The sequence below is a fragment of the Aythya marila genome (genome assembly GCF_965140915.1).
Source record: "Aythya marila genome assembly, chromosome: 1".
NCBI classification, from domain to species: domain Eukaryota; kingdom Metazoa; phylum Chordata; class Aves; order Anseriformes; family Anatidae; genus Aythya; species Aythya marila.
The window spans coordinates 175,265,722-175,287,705 of NC_139042.1; the positions used below are offsets into that span (position 1 = coordinate 175,265,722).

At 38.2% G+C, this 21,984-nt stretch overlaps 1 protein-coding gene across 1 annotated transcript in view; it reads left to right on the plus strand.

Annotated features, from left to right (window-relative positions):
- The window catches only part of NELL2 (neural EGFL like 2), a 148,265-nt gene that overhangs the window by 106,989 nt on the left and 19,292 nt on the right, over positions 1-21,984 (plus strand). The window contains exons 14-15 of the mRNA XM_082784489.1: positions 1,350-1,472; positions 3,585-3,680. Of these exons, the coding sequence (XP_082640615.1) occupies positions 1,350-1,472; positions 3,585-3,680 (219 nt within the window). The remainder of the gene's footprint in view (positions 1-1,349; positions 1,473-3,584; positions 3,681-21,984) is intronic.

Consider the following 21,984-nt stretch of genomic DNA (forward strand, 5'->3'; position numbering starts at 1 on the left):
GTTGGTGATTTTTCCCTCTTTTAAACAACAGGTACTCGCCATTGCTACAAGACAATTTATATCTAGTCATAAGCTAGGGATGTGCCATTCTGCCAGTTTTATACTCCTGTGGTTTATGGCCAGTATTGAAATAGCAAGCTGAACTCTTCCATAGTGATTTGCAAATGTTAACAAATTAATTTTCTTGACAACCCTGTGGGGTGTGTGCAGACTTCAGCTTTTATTTATAAAGGGGAAGATTCAGAGCAGTGTAACAGCCAAGACTAGGGAAGAAAGAGCATCCAATTCCAGATTTAAGACCTGTGTCAGACATCCAGAACTGCCATAAGCTGCACTAAAATTTTTTTTCTAAAGCCTGTACAGAACGATGGCTATGGAAACCTCACATGCAGTTGGCCCATGTGTGCTGACTCAAGTTACGTACCTGTATGTTCCCCAAACAGACAGTTTTCCTGAAAAGAAAATTTCAGGGGGTCTGAAGTTATTTATGCTTAGATGAATGCTGTTAATTTAAAAAAAGAAAATGCATTTTTAATACATTAGAACATTTCATGTGACATATGGAAATGACACTTTAGAGCACCTCATTTTGAAATTGCATTTTCCATTTAAAACAAATCACAAACTAAGATATTAAAACATTCACCAGTGGAAATGCTTGCCAAATACTTGTTTGTTTCAGGCTAAACGGTACATTTAAAGTTTACACAAAATCATATTGTCCATATTTTGAATTTATTCCCCAAAGGGATATTTTCCCAGAGTGTCACCAGACTGAGGATTTCTATCTCAGAGCACACTGTGACCAAAGTTCCTTACTCTAAGGAGCAGTCAGACCTTTGTTCCTAGGTTACTTAGCTCATCCAAAATAAAGAGCTTTGAATGCACTGAAGCAAAAGAAAAAAAAAGGCTACATTTTGAAGTCCAGCTTTCTGCTAACCATATTTTTTGCAGCTTGGAGCACGTGACACACACCATTAGTCAGCTTTCTGCAGGAAACCCTATGAATCCTGCATAGGATAAGCCTGTGTGAATAAATTATACATTGGAACTAGCATTTGGATTTGCAGTATGTTAGCCATCTCTTTGGCAAATATTTACAAGAATCGTGTAGCCCACATGGAAAATGTATTGATGATTGCTTCCCATTAATGAAAGTGGAGTTATGCTCCAACACAGCCCTTGCATAGTTGCATGTCTTAAAACTGTGTACTCTGCTTATCCCATTGTTACATGTGCACATAGCTGTGTCATCACTAACTACTACTGTGTTAATCTCTTACTAAAAGGCTTTCATTTTTTTGTGGTGTGAAGCTTCAAAAGTGTCCCATTCTTGTTTCACTTTTCAGAGCATGACGAATGTATAACAAACCAGCACAACTGCGATGAAAATGCTCTCTGTTTCAACACTGTGGGTGGGCACAACTGTGTCTGCAAGCTGGGTTACACAGGAAATGGTACCGTGTGTAAAGGTAAGCTGCTGAAATCCTGGCGGTTCAGCTTTCCTTGAACTGGGTGAGGTGCTTTGTCATGATTAATGCATATCTGTTTGTATACCTTGAAGAAAACAGACAAAATGGTAGGCTGGGCATTGAGACCTACAATGTCCACACTTGATATATTGCTTGGGTGAAGTGAAAATTATTTGGTTTGCTGTGTCTTTTTATTTCAAATGAGAAAAGTGGTAGACATGTTTGCACAAACCCTTTGCCACAGATGAGGTGGTGCCCTGTTTCCTAGCACTCTCACTCCCTGGTAAACATTAGAAGTCATATTACTGCTTTAGGAAAATGGTTTTCCAGAGATGAAATGCTGCTTTTATTTCTGTTGCATCTCACGTGAGAGGAGATGATACTTGGACCCAAATCCTTGGAAGTCCTCAGACTCCTAGCACAGGATGTCCAACAAGAAAAGTAGTGCAGTTGTAGAGGAATTGGCCAGACATGAGAGGTAGTCTAACTGCAGCAACAGCATACCTTGAAATTGCACTAATCCACGTGGTGTCTTAGGTGTCAGACTCTAAGGGGCCTCAGTTAACATTGATAATGATGCAATTGTGCTGCTGCTTTATCATGACTAAGCAACCATCTGATTGATAGGCCTACTGATGATCTTAGCACTAGTTTTTCCTTCACCTGAGTCACAGTGTGACTCTTCTAAATATTCCTCACATAAATGAGCAGTTTGTAAATCACCTTCACGCCTGCATCCAGTGAAACATATGGGTAGAGAGAGCAAATGCACCCTTTTGTGCTGTGTTCCCTCCTCTGGGGAACTGGAAAAGCAAGTTAGCTGGGGAAAGTTCAAACCCACAGCCGCTGCTCAGCCTGTGCAGCTCACAGGTGAAAGTCTGTCAGCTTACAAAAAGGTGACAAAGACAAGATGCGTAACCCTATTTTGGCACTGAATGCAGATCTAATATTTCAGGGGCTACCTGGCCCCACTGTAGAAGTGCATCCTTCCCCTCCTTTTTGCTATTAAAAGCAGGATTCAAGAGAAGGCTCACAGCCTATGTATCCCATTCTCTGTAACCCTAGCTTGGATGCTAGGTTGTGTCTTTCAGAGGGAGCTGGACGTGCTTCTTGTCTCTGGGGGTCTGGCAGCTTTTCATGTGCTGTGCTTGCTGCTCTGGGTAATTTGCACCAGGAGGCTTAGATGTCCCAATGCTGGGGTCTCACACCATGAGACTGGTGCCTCAGAACTGAGACCTGGAAAGCTCAAATTCATAACACCTATGGCCACTCTCAGACGAGGTTTAAGACCTCATCCCGTGGCTGGTCACAGATGGAAGGCAAGCACAGTGTGCCCAGATTTCCACAGTTTGGAGAGCTTAGTGATAATTGTTGTCCACCTCCTCTCACCTCAGTTTTCTGTAGGTTCTTGTGACCAGAGCATTGCTCATTCTGTATTGCAGATACAATCAGCAATTAAACAGCTGCTGTGGTTTGCATCAGAACTAGTTGCATTTCTCTGTGAGCAGAGGAGTCTCTTTAATGCATGCACATATTTATAACTAAATCTGGAGAAAGCTGAAATGCCTAAATACATGAGCACAGCTTCTCAGATTGCAGTGTGCCAACAAACAAATCCAGGGATTGACTTCAAACTGTAAATGGTAAATGTTTTTGAGTTCTTCACAATCTCTTGAGAGAAATTGCTATTTTTATTGTTTCAATCTAGTCTCTGAATCAAGGAAGAGGGTAGTCAGCTGATTTAGTGCTCATTTGTGCCTGTTGTGCTCAGGCATTTACTTGGGAAGCACAGAAGAACAGCACTGCCCTACGAAGTCTGTTCCAAGGGAATATGCTGCCCTTCACTGATTCCCAGTGCATGGGAAGAAGTATGTATGTGGGCTGTTATCTTCAGATGACTTACACTAATCTTCTTCTGTAGCTTGTCAGCCCATCTGGCCAGTGAGGCAGGGGGGCTATAAACCATCCCTTAGTGACCTCTGTCCTTAGGAGAAAGAAGCCTCTGTGCTGGGTGCTGTAGGGACTGCATTTTGTCTGTCTGCCAGAGCCCTGTGGACACCTGCATAGATACTGAGTGTAGCTTTGTTAATTTCTATGCTTTTATTATTTCAGCATTTTGCAAAGATGGGTGCAGGAATGGAGGAGCCTGTATTGCTTCCAATGTGTGTGCTTGCCCACAAGGCTTCACTGGCCCCAGCTGTGAAACTGGTAAGATTATTATTGAATTTATGGTGAAGGTAATGCAAGAAGGATGCTTGAGGTAATCCAAGAACGAAGGGGAGTTTTAACTGTGTGCCCTAAAAGAGGAAGCTGCTGCTCAAAAGTTACTCACTTTTCCTATATGCCTCCCAAGTGAACTCATTACAGCAGTTCTAATTAGAAACACATGGACTGCAAAAATGAGAACATGAATTAAGATGTCTTGGGTTTTGATGTTTCGTAATTAATAAGAATATTATAGACTTGCTTTTCACCTCAAATGATCTTTGCTATCTCCTATAAATGGCAGATAATTTGACATTTCTGATTTAAGTCCCAATAACTGATTACTTCTCTGCTGTAAACGTGTCCCTCCTTTGCTAGCCCACCTTCCCTTGCAACCTTATTTGAAGACTTTGATTAATTCAGCATTCTTTACTCATTGTAAGGCAGATTTCCTGCTGCTTTTACCTCCTCTTGCAGGCATTCCTTTCTCTTCTTGTTGTCCCTGAGGATGGCTGTACAAATAAAACCTTGTTTTAGAGCTTTATTTTTTAAATCTTGGATCTAGTCAAATTACAGCAGGAGGCACTTTGCCCAGCAGAGTACAGTGTTAATACTTAGTATCTCCAGTCCCTGTAAATAATTTCTCAAAGTTCAAATGAATAGTTTCAGCACCTTTATTTATTGCTGCAGAATTTTAAAACGCATTCTAACAGTACGTGCCCTCAGGAGGTAAAGAGAGAAAGCTCGCTTAGATTAATTGGCTTCAGTATGCCTAATAAAAGGGCAGTCTGCCACCTATGATTGACTATTGTTGCCATTCTATATTGCCTTCAATAAATCTTCCAAGCAGAGGAAAGGAGGTCATTTGAGCAAGTATTGCTTTCATCTGACTTGTAAACATGTCCAGTTTAATGAAAAACACAGACTGATCTGAATTCTGTATTATCTGGTCCATTTGAGAGGTGAGAAATGAGATTGTTTTCGTTCTGCTGTAGCTGGACATATATTACCACAGAGCGCAAGAGGGGTGCTGTGTGAAAATCAGTATTCTGACTGTTGATCTATTTCTAGAAAAATGTCAAAATGGCAAGATTTCAGGTATTTCTCAGTCTTTCACAGACTGAAAATAGCGTAGTGCAGGATGTCAAGGTCTCTTCAGTGTAACTGTTGTGTTTTCTTTGGAACAGTTTATGTGCTAAGATAATGCTGAAGTATTAAAACAGTTACTTTGTTTTAGTAATATTTGTCTCACATGCTCCTTGCTGCATTCTGCTGATATCAACTAAACATAATGTGTATCATTTCAAGTCCCATATTCATCTTTTCCAGCTTTTTATATCTATCTGAAATATGTAGACTAGAAACATCTTTGTTTTAGTCTGTACAGGCAAAATGAATAGCCACTATCAAAGGGTGAGCTTCCTTGTCTGAATTGTCGCCTGGAAGTCCTGTCTCTGATTCCTTCTTTAGAGGAGAGCCCAGGTACAGTCTGTTCCCAAATCAGAAAGTTCAGATATTGGCCTAGAGTGAAACTTCTGCGCCTTCAGTGCAGTCAGGCTCGATTACCCTTCAAGGGCAGCCAGACTGCTGGCCTTCCTGCCCTACAGCAACCTTACAGGAGGGCAGGCAGCATAGCAGAATGCCTCCAGAAGCATTGTCCTATACATGTATGCTCTGAACACCTGATCTCAATATTTAACATATGATTAGTATGCTAGTTTTGACCTGATATATGAGAGCTAGTGATACTGTTGCTATGATTTGGAGGCAGTTTGGTAGCACCAAACCAGTTTTGTAGGCCAATTTTACAAAGAGAAGCCCCTCTCCCCTGGTGGAGGTCCAGTGGGCACCATATTTGTTCTTACTGGTGAAATAAATTGTGCAAGTGGTCAGCCAAAGGGTACAAGCCTGGTCACTTTATTTGGATATTAATGTCCAGGAATGGGATTATAGTCAAATTACATGTGGCTTTGAAACATACATAGTCTGAAATACCTTCAGTGTGACAAGTGGAAGAGATGCCTTGTTCATTCTGAGACTGTGTGCTTAGAAGCATGCAGCCATAAAGGAAAACCTGAGTTTCAGATAGCACATACTTACTCCCAGTGAATGTGGCAGAGTTTCATGAAGGTAGTTCTTGTTAAGCTTGAAGTGATCAAGACGTTCACACTACGAATAATTTATGCTGGAAGCTTCCCTTTTTGAACAGTCACTTTATCTCCAAAAGTGTTATAATTTTTTTTTTCAGGCAGACATCTTTAGTTGCAGTCACATACAAGTAGGGAGGAGGATTGATATAATGATGCCATCTCTATTTTTAAATCACATACTACTTATTTTGGTTTATGCCACACATATTTAAAAACTGCTTATTGAAGATTCTTGGCATTTTTCACCTAAAACATGTAGTGTTATAAAAATTATCATCAACTGCTGAACTCATGAAGCAATTAATAGGATATCGAATCCACACTGCAGCAATAACCTAAAAAATACAGTCACCAATTCTTACTCCACCCTTCTGTAAAAGAGTGATTAGTAGCTGTTTAACTAATTTCTCAGAACTGTGGTGAGGATGAGGTTGGGAGGGGTCTCTGGAGATGACCATGTCCAATCCACTTGCTCAAAGCAGGGTCAAATGAAGTGAATTTCTCCTGGGTTTGTCCAGTTGGATATTGAGTATCTTCAGGGTTGCCTCTCTGGGCAACCAATTCCAGTGTTCAGTCACCCTCACAATAAACAAACAGACAAATAAATAAAAGTTTAATTTTTATTATGTTTAAATGTGATTTCTTGTATTACAATTTATGTCCACCCTCCCCAAGTCATTTTCCTGCACATAACTGAGAAATGTCTGGCTACCCCAGCACCATGATGTATCAATAAGATCCCCCTCAGACGTTTTTTTCTCCAGGCTGACCATCCTAGTTCTATCAGCCTCTCTTTGTATGACAGATGCTCTGCTCCCTAAATAATCTTCAAGACTATTCACTGGATTTTGTACAGTATGTCCATGTCTCTTTTGTGCCGGGGAGCTCAGTACTGGACCCAGCTCTCCAGATATGACCATGACAGCATGAAACAGTGGAGAAGAATCACCCCCTTGATCTGCTGGCAATGTTCTTCCTAATACAGCCAAGGAGGCCTTTGGTCTTCTTTTCCACAAGGGCACATTGCTGCCTCTTGTTCATCTTGGTTGAGTGCCTCACCCTTTTCCAAGTCCATTCCAAACACCAGCTCTGCACATATATTGTCACTGTAAGCCTGAAAGATGTTGCCCCTGCTCAGTTCTTGCCAATGGGGCCAGACTTGTGTGTTGTAGGACACGCCATTGACCCAGAACAGGCAGAAACCACAGCTGAAATGGCTGGGATTGCTGGTATCTAGAGCATTCCCCTAAGTCTTTAATGAGGCTCTCTACCATTTATCAAAGACCTGGCCTGCTCCCTTGGTGCCCTTGCTGTTGGCTGGGGAGTTACACTATTTCACCATTCGTCTGTCAAAGCTGCAGTTGGGAATGGCTTGCAATAAGAGATCAGACCCTTTTGAACCAGCTAGGGTGAATAGCTGATGAACTGGCTATAGCTGTAGGCATGGAAGCTAAAAGGTACAAGATGGAAATTCAGTCAGGCCTGGAGGAATGAGACTCACAGCTCCTCTGAGCCTTCCAAAAGAGTGGAGAGAAGCAGGGGCAGTGACTGGGCACCAGTGACTAGGAAGCAGACAGCCTGCTTCTGATGGGAGAGGTCAGAAATCTTCCGACAAAATTATCCTGAAATTGAAATGTGGTCTTAGGGCAAGCCCATTCACCCAGGACACCAAGCAGCCTTCCCAGTTTCTGTAGATTAGTAACCAGAAGCCTGTTTGTCTTTAGAGGCATAGCTGTAATTCTTTTCACCTGTCACCTGCCATGGAAAGGGTATGTCAGATTCCTAAACACAATGCAGCTTTGGCAAAGAGAAGCAAAGCTTTCTGTAACTAGGTGCTGTAATGGACATTGCATTTCAGAGAATTTTTTGCTTCTGAGTGGGTGCTTCTAAGGTGTCAGTAGGAACCACTGCTCCCTCAGTAACATAAGAATGAGGATCAGCTAGTACTGTTAGATATTATTTGTGTGAGATGAGGTATTCACTGTGAAGTGCCTTACAGTTAACAGAGCTGTTGCAAGGCTTTAGAATTTTTCCTGCAAGCATTTTAGATTAATCGTGGCCTATGCCCTATTGAAATGAATCAGAAGGACAAGGAAGCAGATGTAAGAATTGTGTGCAGATACACTGACCTCCAACGCTTTTTTTTTTAAATTGGTAATAGAACATAAAAATGAGATCTGGGAAAAAAATCCCATTTCTCTTCCCAAAGGAAGTAATTTGAGGCATAACTAATGCTGGGAGTGCATTTGTTGGCTTGTATATGTGTTAAAAGATTTTCAAGTTCTACAAGACACAGCAGTAGTTAACCTGGTAGAGCACTATCTTCTGCAGCTGAGACCACCAAGGGAATCTGAAAATATTTGTGCCAGTTAAACTTCAAAATACCTGACAACGCTGTCTTGTTTGATTGCAAAATTATGAATTCTTCAGTAGACATTTTTAAATGCTGTCTTAAACTGTGTTTGAAAACTGCTTTATTTCAGAAAGTTATAGGATAACTTTGTTAGGTTGCCTTGATGTTATGGTAACTCCCCTTTAATTTGATGATAGAACTTTAAAAGTGAGTTTGTTCTCCTACTATATATGCATATATGCTAGTCCATGTGTCTAAGATTACTGCATTCTTGCTGTTTGTCAGCTTCTCTTTTGAGTTCCCACATTCATTTTGTACTTTGAGTATTCCCTTGGACCACTTTTATTTATGGAGGAGATCAAATAGCAGAATTTCACTACTATAGTAGTGTTTTGATGTAGTTTTTGTAACAAGTTGTTTGGAAGTATATGGCTTCTTTATGGATGATTGGATCTAACTTTCATTTCCTGATAAGAAACTTTCTTTGGTTATCAAAGGAATCATATCTTAGAGGTCTTTTCCAACCTAAATGATTCTATGATATCCCCCTGCTATTATGCCATGGCAAACTGCTGAAAATAATCTGGCATACAAAGCTGTTGTGTTTGAAAGGATCTGTTGAGAAAAAGTTTAACTTACAGACTCTACATTTATTCAACCCTATATTATTACAGATACTAACCCGGTATTTTTACTGACAGTGTAGTTAAATATATAAGTGGATTTATGAAAAAAAAAAGGTCAGCGTGAGATATATGAGCTCACTGTCTTTTATCAGGTCTCTTACCAGAAGTAGCCAGATATAAGGAAAAATATATTATTTGGCTCTTCTATGTATTTTTTTCCTGTATGGAAAGCTCAAACAAAAATACAAAAAGTGTTGTTAATATTTCATGGAGAAACAAAAAGACTGATGTAGCAAAAGTATTCATGACTTTACCCTTAACGCTTGTAGTTCAAAATACTAAAATACGACTCAGACAAGTGATTTGGCAAAACAGTTGTTACAGATCAGATCTCTCTAGAGTTTTGTGCCACTTTCTGTATAAGCTAAATAATTAGCATGTGTGACTGTTGCTCTTTTCAACAAATCCAAATGAATTTGTTCATGTGCACTGGCCATAATAATAGCAGGCTTCAGATTATTGAATACTATTATTATTCCTGTTTCAACGAATGCTTGAGAAATTCTTATAATTCTGGTACCCTTGTTGTTGGGAAAATAGTTTTACTGGTATTGGAATAGAAGACATTGTCAAAGTAACCAGAAAACTTGTTAACGTTACTGATTTTGAATATATATATATATATATGTATATATATATAAATTTTTTTTAGTACTTTCATCATCCTAAGATAATTGTGTCCATTTAAGCCCTTCATTATTGGTGTTCAGCTAAACCAACTACAATAAGCTTGTGGCCAGGTAGGCTCTGAAGCTAAAACTGTGACACAAATGGCATTTGAAGCCCACAGAGCATTGAACCAATTCTAAAAGAACTGGAATTACTTTTGGCACAACACTTAAAAATTCTTGGCCCCAGTCTAACAGAAACTGTCTGTAACCTCTGAAGTATCGTACTCAAAACTTTCACAACTAAGGAATCTGCTTTTCACCCAGTTTTATTTTTAAAATGAGAATTGAAATTACTGAGCATAGGATTGGAGTTTACAACAAGAATGTTAAAAGGCTCAAATTTACAGTGCAAGTGTGCAAGATTCTGCATAAACCTAAAGTAATAATAGTACCTTTAAACAGTTTGTAGTCTAGCCAGAGAAAGCAGATGGTTTGCAAAAGAGGGGAGCAAGATAAAAGTGGTGAGTGAATATGAAGATAGTGCAGAAGTAGACTGTCCGGAGTGAGAGCTATAGCAAGAGGTGATGCCTTCCTCAGTTCATTGGTTTTCACATCCTGCCTGGCTTGCTTGCCAGAGAATTCAGGCTTCCATTTTTTGGGAAGGCTGCCAGGTTTAAGACCATATCTTAGAGGATACTTTCAGTGGGCAGTGCTTTAGTAACATTAAAGTGCTGACTTTGACTCACAGAAATAGGAAAATGTTGAGTTAATCTACTGAACCTGGATAAAACTTTTTTAAAGCAAATAGCACTTAAGCCTGATTTGTGATGTAAAACATTTTAACAGATCCCACTGGGCAGTGAATGGGGAATTCATCATCTTCTGAAAGTCAGGACTTTTAGAGTCAATCAAGTCTAGCATTTCAAGTTAAGTCATTTTCAAAGTTCATAAGCTATTTAAAATTGTTCCTTTGATGCAAACCAAACCAAAACAAAAAACAAACAAACAAACAAACAAAAATTACCCAGGACAAAATGCAAAGAATCCAAATTGTGGCTTGCAAGCAGCTGAGATCCAGCTTGCATGCTGGGCTGCATGCTGCTACTGGCACCACAGCTGTGCTGAGGAGGTAGTGGCAGGTCCCCACATAGCCCAGACCCTTCCCTTGCTGTAGGAGGAGGTGAGTGAGGAGGGATGCTGCAGCTGATGTGTCCCCCACATCGCTGGACTTAGCAGTGTGCATTCCCTAGCCCTGGGCAGTCACTGCTATTTCTCATCCTTGTGTTATCTGTTGTACTCCCCATTTTCTTGGTACATCTGCTGGCATCCTGCCCTATGGAAATTTGGGCATGTGGCATATTGAGTTGGGAAATTCAGTCTTTCTAGCTATAGCTCAAATGTAGCTTTAGACATGGGATTCTCAGTATCCTCTTTAATTGGTTTAACTTAGGCTTGCAACAGCAAATATCTAACTGTACTCTCTATTTGCAGGAGCTGACTTTGAAGTAAAAACTCTTCTGAATTACTGCATGCACCTGCATTTAATTAATATTTTCTGTAGTCTCCATTTCAGCAGAAAGAGACAGGACCCAGCTGCTAAAAATAATGAAATGATTTTGCTGAGGATGCTGAAATATCTTCCTTTATAACTTGCATCTTTGTTACATAAGGTCATTACCCAGCTTGCACAGGCTGGGTAATGAGTGGTCTGCCTCACGGTCTTGGTCTTCTCAAAGATGGTTTATTTGCATATGAGTTACTGATTACAGAAGCAAGAATAATGTTCTCTGAGCTATCCTTGGTTTATCAAGGTAATGTGTATAACTAGTGTGTTCAGTGGTGCTAAATCTTACACTGTATTATTCCATTTTAAATGCTCACTTACTGTAGGAGAAGCAGATATGGGAAGCATCCTATATCATCAATTTCTGTATCTTTTTTTTCAATATAACAGCTAATTCAATATAACAGCTAATAATTAAAAAAAAAAAAAAAAAAAAAAGTTACCATGATAATTTCCAATACCTTGATACAGAAGCCTAATACTGAATTTGGAGATATATCCTTCATATTTTGCAGTCCTTCACTGAACTACAATTATGCATTGTGAATAAAAAGAATCTTCATTTATAATCTTTTGGTAACACAAAGATAAGTTAGCAAGAAATGACTATGAGTTATTTTCTTAAAAAGGCATACTGGTATTTCAGTCATCTCATATCTCCTTTTCTTGTAGTTGCTTTTTTTTTTTTTTTTTTAATATTTTCAAAATATGAGATGACTTTTGAGATTTGAACAAGCACTAGCAGGGAGTAGGCTAAAATCGCCACAGTAAGTTGCATGAGCTTAAGGTAATTTTTCTGTTGCTCAGGGTGAAAGCTATTAAACTTCACCTCCTGAACTTCTGTAGGCAAATAGTGCCTAAGGGCAATGATTCAAATACTGAGCTGTGCCCCTGTGAACCATCTAACCCAGAACGTTGGTGGTGATCCTGTCTTTCCAGTACTTGGAAAGTACATTGATTCATTGTCTTTTTTCTTTTGTCTTGCTTCAGTTTCAAATGTCTTGCTTTCGGTTTGTGAGAACAGTAATTCTATGAATTTGAACCTCCACGTTGCTTTCTTGCCAACCTTTTGCATTGTTTTGTTAGTACAGTTTTCTGATGTATTGGTTAGAGCATAATGTAGTGACCTACTTGTGTCTGGTGATTAACAGGGAGAAATATCCTCACTAATACAGGGTAACTGTTCCAGACAGACAGGCCTAATGTGTTCTCTGTCAAATATGAAATTCCTAGAAAGTCTTTGAAAAATCTCCTTTGGCTGTTCTGGAACAGAGAATGCAAAGAAACTTTTGGCTCCTATATTTTTTCCCTACACTCTGTGATATCATCATGATAACATAACATCACGAGGGTAGGACCTATCATCTTTAGAGCATCTTTTCTGGTCATGAGCTTTGTTGATATGATGTCTCTAGTGAAACAAAGAAAGAAAGCAAATTATGGCCTTGATAGTTGACTGGGCAGGAGGTGGACGTGGTTCTGTGCTGACAGATTGAAAGTGTATGGGTATTACTGAAAAGCTGGTACTGAAAGTCCTATAGAGTTCTTCTGATGAAATGGTTTGTTTTCCTTAGTTGTAGCTTTCTGTAATCATCTGAAGGTATTTTATTAAAAGTGTAGAAAGTTATATTTTTAAACCATCTTCCAGAAATTCAAAATGAATGACTATTTTGTCTTATTTTTTTGCCCTGCTCCTCATCTCTTTTAGTTTCTAGGTTAACCTGATAAAAATAACTGTTTTCCTAACTGATCTCCTTTCTCACACTTTCATCTCATAAAAACTAGGCCTGGTATTCAACTGATACGAACTGATGTAGTTCTCTTGACATACACTGTTATGTGCTTTGAATGAACTGCATGTCTGCTCTTTCATCTTTGCATGTGAGCCAGTTTCTCTTGTTTATTTCTATGAAATAACAACAATAGCAGGTTGTGTTGAGTTGTTCTGAAATGTCCATTTGGGCTTATCCAAACCTGATTCTGTGCCATTGATGGTCAAGACCAAACAAACCATGGTACTTCTGATCAAGACTAAGAAAAAAAGGGCTGTGAAACATGTTGTTGAATTGCTTATGCTTTAATAGATTTCTGAAGTCAGGCCTTGGGTTAGCAAGAATCCCATTAAGTTAGAGTCTATGTGAAGGAACTATAACATACAATATGTTCATAGCATTATTCATAAATCATCTGCCTCCCCACAACTAATTAGTATTTTAGGTGAATAGGTGCCCAGTCCGACATGCATAAAAATAAAACAAGTTGCTACTGATGCTTGTACTTTTATGAGGCAGCGGATGCACTATGGTTTAATAAAATTTGAGATAGGGATAATTTCAAAAAAAGGTAATACCCACATAAGGATCTCAAGTGCGATGCAGTTTTCTAATCTAGTTAGATGTGTTCATGAAAAATATTTTGACTTTACCTAACTTAAAGTCATGCAAAGCATTTGATATATTACATCTTAAGGAACACTGAGCACTAAAGAGGCAAATACTGAAATCTCTGCTTTTTTAATTGGGCATCAGTTGCTCTTCTAAACATAAGCAGACTGAGGAGAGCAAACACTGGCAGAACTAAGTAGAGGCAAAGACATTAACTCTTTCATAACTCTACCTCTCTTCTATTTGGCATCTCCTTCTTTTTACTGAAGTCCAGTGGAAGCAGGAGAGAGAGCATCCTGTGGAATGCATGATGCAGCAGCAGCTTTGCTCACAGGGCTTGTAGGTGGCAAAGGGCATGTCCCTCACTCCATCTAAAACAAAAGTACTGAAATGAAGAGGTGAAGGCTGAAGGAAGGGGGTAAAATTCATCCAGGCACAAGATGAAAGTTCACAGACACTTACATCCTGTAAGAAGAGGACCCCAAATTTGTGGGGAATCTTTGTCAGTTGGCAAGTCAATAAACTGTAAACTATGCAAAGTATGAGTAACAATCTGGTAGATAATAGGTTATAAATATGGGTTGTCTGGGTTACCATCAAGTCTCTGACCCCTTTTACTTGTCAGAGATTTCTCTAATGAGGCATATAAAGAATGTAAACCAGCTAAAGTTTCTCTTTTTTTGCCCCTGACACAAAAGAATTCAAAAAGATCCCTTTTCAGAGAGAACAAGAAATGCTTGAACAGAGTTTCTGCTGCGACTCTGCTTGAAGAGACTTAGCATGATTTTTTTTTTCTTTTTTCTCCCTCAGGGAAAAAAATTAATGGATTTGCAGGATTTTATTCTTAAAAAGCTTAATAAATCTTAGGCATGTAATGTTTACAGCTTAAGAGTAACTATAGATTCTGAAAGGACTGTCCCTAGGAAGAGAAATCATACTGCATATTTCATAATACCAATAAAAATCTGTTAAAGGATTAATGAGCGTCAGTTGAATTATTATTATAATTAATAATTCCATCAAAATTCATCTAACCTTGTGCCAATAAATGCCAAGTCTTTGAATTTATTGTTACAAGGAAGTTCTAAACAAAAAAAAAAAGAAAGGAAACATGATTGGCAGTCTCAGAAACTGTAGTAGAGAGGTGTTCAGCTAACCCCTGGAGAACAAGCCTTCCTGCAAGGAATGCTCTATTTTAACAATGCTCCAAGTGCTAATTCAGGCTACAGAAAAACAGACATATGCAGCTAGCAGATGGGTTACAAACAAGGGATATATGGTACTGATGAGCTGTATTTAAGAAATTCTGAAATTCAATGTGCTGATGTAAAAAATAGCTTCCTGCTCTTCCCTCTCTAAATATCTCTTCTGAACATATATAGTAATATGAAGTCTAACCGCTATGGCACCAGCACTGTGTTCAATCACTCTTTCAAATTTGCAGAAAAATTAAAGATCCTTAGAGTTCAGCAGAACTGTACGTGGGAATATTACATTATTATAAAACAAAACAAACAAAAACAAAACCAAGCAAACAAACAAACAACCCTCCCCCCCCCCCCACACACACACACCACACACACACACAAAAAAGAACACTTGTGGTCTACACGGTGAGCTCTGTTTTAAAAAATTGCAAGACAAATAACCATCAGTGAGTGCTCTTGTGACTTCTATGATATGTCTGTGGTACTCAGTAAAGTAGGTGAGGGAGTAAGGGCAGGGGATGCAGCTTTTGTCTCTACAGCTCAGTGCTCCTCCTCTTGCCTCCCCCCAGGACAAGTTGGCCTCTTTGGTAGCTCCTGTTCCCCAAACCATGCAAGAATTATAACAGAATCAGCACTGTTACTTAAAACTTTTCACCCAGAGTCCTTTATGTACAATAAAAAAAAATTAGAGTGCTGGTATAGGCACCTTCTCCTCATTTTACAGACGTGGAAATTAAGATGTGGGAAAAACTGAGTAGGTGACAAGGTTTGTAAAAGAAGGCAGCGGCAAAATTCCAGAGAAGACATAGATGATTTTATTTCTGCTCCTCTGCTCAGATATGTCAGTATCTGATGGAAGAAATGGTGGTTTTTATATTGTATTTTTCAGAAGGGGAAGTGAAGCGAATTCATAAAACCTGAGAAAATACTTTTCTTTTGACTTTCAAAGAGGACATATTCTAAAACTGCTAGCTCATTAAATTGCAGAAGAAGGTTTAAAAGTTGTCTGTGAGAATAAACAAATGAGATCTGCAGCAAGCCAACAGGAAAGCCAGGGTTCTGCAAATGAAATGCTTTTTGCTTTGCTGCAGTGTCTGGAAGGGAGGTCACCCTAATCCCAGTTATCACCTGAATTTTTCTCACATATGAAAAATCAGCTCAAAAATGAGCAGTGAGACAATGGCTGGTGACTGTAGAAGCTTGGAAAGTTTTGCTTTGCTTCACATTTTTGCTTAGATTTATTCACAGAGTACATCTTTGGCAGAAATTAAACAAAAATACCCAATATTGAGTTTGGTGAGTATTCTGGATTTAGGCATGAAACCTTCTTACCTCACCCTTTCTGTTTTGTAGTTTAATGTGCTTTAGTGCTCTTTCCTTCTGTCACTTTCTTCCTTCATTTTCCTTGCCTGACACGCTTTCTTGGGTGTGTATTATTTCTTTCTTCCCTCAGAGTCCTTGTCAGTTTTGAATAGCAAAAGACATCTTCATCTTCTCTGCTGAAGAGTCAGCTAGTACTTATCTTTATATTTTCTTTAGCTTGTTGAAACACTACAATCCTATATGTAGAATCTTAAAAAAAAAAAAAAAAAAAAAAAAAAAAAAAAAAAAGAGAGAGACAGAGAGAAACCAGGAAAGGAGGGTGTTACAAAAGAGATTGGAGGAGATGGGAAATTTTGTTCTTTATTAAAAACATTGAAATGCATCCACTACTTAGCTATTACTAGCTGCGGGAAAGAATCTCCTTTACAAAACATGAAAACTAAAATTTCAGTTAGGTTCTTAAAAGACAGTGTACTATAAATAGAATGTGAATAGTGCAGCTGGGCAGCACTATAATAGAATTTCCTTCTGTTATACAAGAGAAATAAGGATGACCTTCATAACTCACTGTAGGGTCTCTCTTTTATGAATTATGAGATATTCAACTATTAGTGGAATTAAAATCTATAACACTGCCAATCATTGCACCATATCCCTGTGGAGCCCTTCCTCTTACTGTCATCATGAGGGAGTGTGCAATCTCTGCAGATATATGCCAATGATATGTTTATAGCCCAAGCAAAGAATATAAGAATATAGCTTTTTTTTAATTATTTTTCTCCTTTTTTTTTTTTTTTTTCCTTCTGTGATTCAGCAGTTGTGTGCAGTTGCTACATCATTTGACACTTTAAGAGCAGCACTGTAAATCTGTAGTCATAGAATCACAGAATGGTTTGGGTTGGAAGGGACCACCCAGTTCTAACCTTGTTGTGGACAGGTCCACCTCCCACTAGACCAGGTTGCTCAAATCCCCATCCAACTTGTCCTTCAATACTTCCAGGTCAGGGCTATATGGATGATATATACATGTATATATACAGGAGTCATGGTGACAAGTTGCTGGTAAGAAGATGTAGGTAAGAATGTTTTTAAATTATGCACTTTTTTAAAGGATAGAAGACTTAAAATAGAAGACTAAGCTCAGATCAGGGTGTCAGATCAGACCCTAGCCAAAACTGAGTTATTTTGTGAGTTTTTTTGTTTGTTCTCCTGAAATAACCTCTGAACTGAATCATTGGAAATTTATTGTAATTTGCACCAGAACTGAAATGAAACAGCTTTTTGCAAAGTTGAACCCAAACATAGCTGAGAATATGCTGGTAGAATCCGTGGTTCAAACATGTAGAAGTTTTTCTTACAACTGGCAGTTATGACTGAGTTTATTCCTCACTTGAGAAAACTCAAGATCTTCAATCAGTGCATTCTGCAAGCAAAGCCTTCCTTCCCACTCATTAGAAAAAGAGATAACATCTGGACAATCTAAATCTTCTTCTTCCTTTTCTTTCTTCTTTCCTTTTTCTTCTTCTTCTTCTTCTTCTTTTTTTTTTTTTTTTTTTTTTTTTTTAATTTTATTTTTCAGATGAAATGAGCTAGCATTTTTGTTTAAGACTCCACTGCTGTTATCCAGTAACTGACATGCTTAGGGAGATAGGGAGTATTACTACTGTGTTAGTCCTGTTCCTAACATGGGCAAATGGAGTTACATCACTTCCAAACACCAGTATGCATCTAAAGTGGTTTTGTCAGTGTATTTCAAGGTACAGAAGTGCTTTTTCTATCTTGAAGAAAATAATTACTTTTTTAATATAGGGCTAATAGGGAAATGGAAGTGTGTATTAGGGTAAAGATGAGGTGCTGTCCTGAGAATTATGGACAAAGTGAAAGCAAAACCACACCTTTGTCAGTGTCTAAAAGAAAACCAGTACCTCTCAATTAGTTTAAATTTCTACGGGGGATTGGCTCAAGCAGTTTCACAGAATCTCATTGAAAAATATATTCCTCTTTTTTTTTTTTTTCTTTCTTTTTTTTTTTTTATATATATTTTTTGCTATTCATGCATGCACCTAGTTCATCATGGCTAATTAGGTGTTCTGAATTATCATCTTCAATTGTTACAATGTCACATCTTTAGATGATATTGGGTACATAATGAAGAACTGTCATAGTTTCAGTTATCTGTGGGGTCTGTGATTGATCAATTCTTGACAACAAAGAATTGTTAACAGGGCTGCATGGTGAAGCAGTCAGTGGAAAATTCCCTTTCATAATGTTTCTATCTAATTTTGGAGCACCGCCACTGACACACATGAAATAACAACACAATTGAATTTCTTTTTGCTGGCATTTAGCAAGACCTATGGGGGTGTGCAGAAATCAATGGGGGATCAGGAGTCTGGAAAATTACATACTTGAAGAATTAATGAACTATAATTCCGTATTACATCCTCAATCACATTTTGCTTCCTTTTCATTAATGGAACTAAATTAGTTTTCCATGGACAGGGTACTTTAAAAAATGCAATCATGCTCTTGATGGGATTTAAAAAAATATATTAAAAAACCTGTTTCAACGACAGTTATTTTTTCATGCAACATGACAGTTGGAAATTTAGAGGGAAGAACATGTATGCAGCATTGACTCAACCTGTTGAAGCAATTTTTAATGTGACGATTATAACTCCAACTCTAGCTTTCAGCCCTTTGAGGCAGATTATGGTGTTAAGGTCACTCAGACAGAATTTCTGCAAGAGTCTGGGTGAAGTAGAGACATAAAGAAGAGTAGCAACTTCAAAGGCATTTAAAATGCATTTCTTCCTGCATTGGCCTAAATCATTATACAGAGGAGCAGGAAGAGGAAAGACCGTAGTCTTCACTGTTCTTTGAAAGCTTTATCCGAGATAACTGATGTTTCTAATACTATATCAAGACCTTTTACTCATGGAATTATGCTATTCTAAGATAAAATTGTGGGTGACTCTACTCTTTGCTATGCCCCAGCAGTAAGGCCAACAGTAGTCTGGCTTTTCATGATTTAAACCTATAACTGAATACAATGCTGGGATGCTAATATGGTTAAACTCAAGAATATTCTATAGTTTACTGGAAGCTTTGATGTGAGAGCCCATAAAATGGAAAGTGTGTCCTAGTATTCATACTATAATATCATATCTTTAAAGAGTTGCTGGAAGTTGAAAAAATCAGAGTGAGCTTGTAAGCAAAATCAGGCTCTAGAATTAATGAAGGAAAGAGTTCCTTTTGGGAACCAGCAGTAATATTTGAAGAAAGGATCTGATCAGACTTTACAGAACGTATTTAATAGGCATTCTAAAATAACTGCTTTTCTGACATAACTTGTACCTTCTTCAACTACTTATTATAGCAGTCTAGGCTTCATTCTCACTTAAAAAAAAATATCTTCTGTCTGATATACAGATACATGCACTGCATGCAGTGTATGGGAATGTAGCAGGATGGAAATCCCGAAAGCTGATATTTTAACAAGATAGCTCCAGTATATTGAACTAGTTTAAAGTTCTTATATTTCTCCACTGGGACCTGCTTTTTGTTGTTGTTGTTGTTGTTGTTGTTTGTTTGTTTTTTGTTTTTGTTTTTGTTTTTGTTTTTGCATAAGATTTCAAATCAAAGGTCTGATTGAACAACAGGGTCTTCTCAAGTATTATCATATTAGAAACTTGCTATAAAATGAAAACCAACACAAGCACTTCTCGTCTTAAACATGGGACTCTGAAACTTTCCGTAGAGGTGATGAATCCTTTCACAGCTACTGAGTTTTGACAGCAGATACATTATGCAGTACAGTGAACTTTTATTTTGTCTTACTCAGTAAGGCCTTTTCCTCACTGCATACATATTTACTAAAATCAGATATCCCAGATATCCTAATGTTACCAGGCATACTGTTGTCTGAGCATAAGTCTGAATAGCTGGGACATGGTCTTTTATACTCGAGTCAGACATAAAACCCTTGAAAATGCATTGAAAAATGCAAAGACATATCAAAGTCTGACTGTTCCAAATGTACTCAGGAAAAACAAAACAAAACAAACAAACAAACAAAAAACAACACATAATAACAACCAAAAAAACATTGAATACTTCTTTTTTTAAACAGCTTAATAGTACCCTAAACAACTTATTTGGTGATCTGTTTCTGACATGATTTTTCTTTCAGTGTATGCATTTTATTTATACTTTTTGTGGGGATAGGATGTGGGTGGCTCTGGAGGTTAGCATTAGGCTCGAAAGGCTGTTGCATTTGAAATGAGATCTCAGGGTAGCCTAAGCCAGTAGTGACTGAATATTACAAAAGTTGCTGGCTGCTCATTAATCTTTATAAATATATCCAGTTAAAATAACAAAATTAGCACTGGGGCAGATTACTGTAATTGGGAGTCTATTAATTGGCAGTCTTAGTCGAGTGTCATGTTCTATACTGTCCCAGAAAAACTTCCAAGATGGAAATAATTAATTTATACATATTCACAGCTTCCAGTCTGTGGTGTTTCCTTCATGACATGAAGAGACTGCTGAGGCTTTGGTTTGCATTGACCTGTATAAAGAAGTTTATGAAATAAAGAATTTTTGGACTAAACTGTGCTCTATGTCTCTAACTCTGTGTTTGATGGTGGCATGATGACTATTCTGAGAGGAGGATTTGGTGATTAATATTTCAGTCCTGAAGCAAGTAATACAAAATGGTATAGCCATACCCCGCCTCTCATCACACATGGCTCTTTGTTGAGTGCAGCTTGACCACATTAGAGAGCTTGGTACTATTGCTGGATGAAAGAGTACTACTATCTTTCAAATTGGCAATTTTATACCACTTGCTATCTTCAAAGCTCTTATTATACAGAAATTCTCTAATAATATTCATCAGACTGCTAGCTTTTCTTTTTTTTTTCTTTTTTTCCTTACTGTACCAGTGGATAATTTGCTAATGATCTTATTTTACTCTTCAGGGAGCTGGGTTTTCTTAGTCTCCCTAAGAGAAAGGATGTAATAGCTGAAACTGTTGCTACAGTTCAGGAAATGAGTGATTATGAGGTATAAAGAAGGTGATTTGGAAGAGCATTTTTTTTCATGTCAAGGAGAGCTAGCTGTACACAGTACTTACTTTCAAAATGCCAGACACTGTTTTTCAAAGTGGGGCTTCAGTTTGGAGGAAAAAAAAAAAAAAGCTGTTTTTTTTTTCCCCTGTTGAAAGTTGGGTGACAAAATATTGACAAAACCAGGCTGACTGATTTCAGTTTCAGAAAAACGTACAGGATACTGAATATTTGAAAACCAAATCGTGTGCAACATAAGTGTGTAATAATCAGTTACCCTGTTTTATGGCAGTATGGTACGTACAGTATTGCTGTGAGTACATTCATGAACTACATCAGGTAGAGATTCCCTGTGTTTCTGATGTTTTCTGGGCTCAGTCAGTCTCATACATGTGTGTTCTCCAGACAGTTCAAGAGGTGAACCCACAAATCTGCTGCCTTGCAAGTGCCCTGAGGTGGGAACATGGCCAGAACGGGGTGCTGCCATGTAGCTGCTCTCTGGACTAGGGTGAAGGTTTCTGGTGGAAACAACCAGTCTTAGCGTTACTGCCTGTTCCAAATCTGATTCCTCACGTGAGTGGGGTGACAGATTTGGTATGTGCAATTGTGCAACCTGTTTGAAAAGGAAAAGAGAAAAATAGAGAAAATGCTGCCTCTGTGATAGTCAGTGGGAGCTCTTCCATAAATTCAGGGCTTGGATTAGACCATTTGCTCTAGATCATAACACAAATGACACTCTGTTTTACAGTTAGTTGAAGAAGGGAACTTGCAAACTCAAAATAAGGTGTCTATTTTGTCTGTCTGCTTACAGATGCAGTGAAAAAATGACATCCTTCCTCTCCTTGTACTTTTTTTTTTTTTTTTTCAGAAGTGAAAATATAAAGTCCTTTCAGTAACTTCTTTCTATAGAACAGTATTTCATTTTCTATGCCTTTCTAGTACAGCATCAAACTGAACTT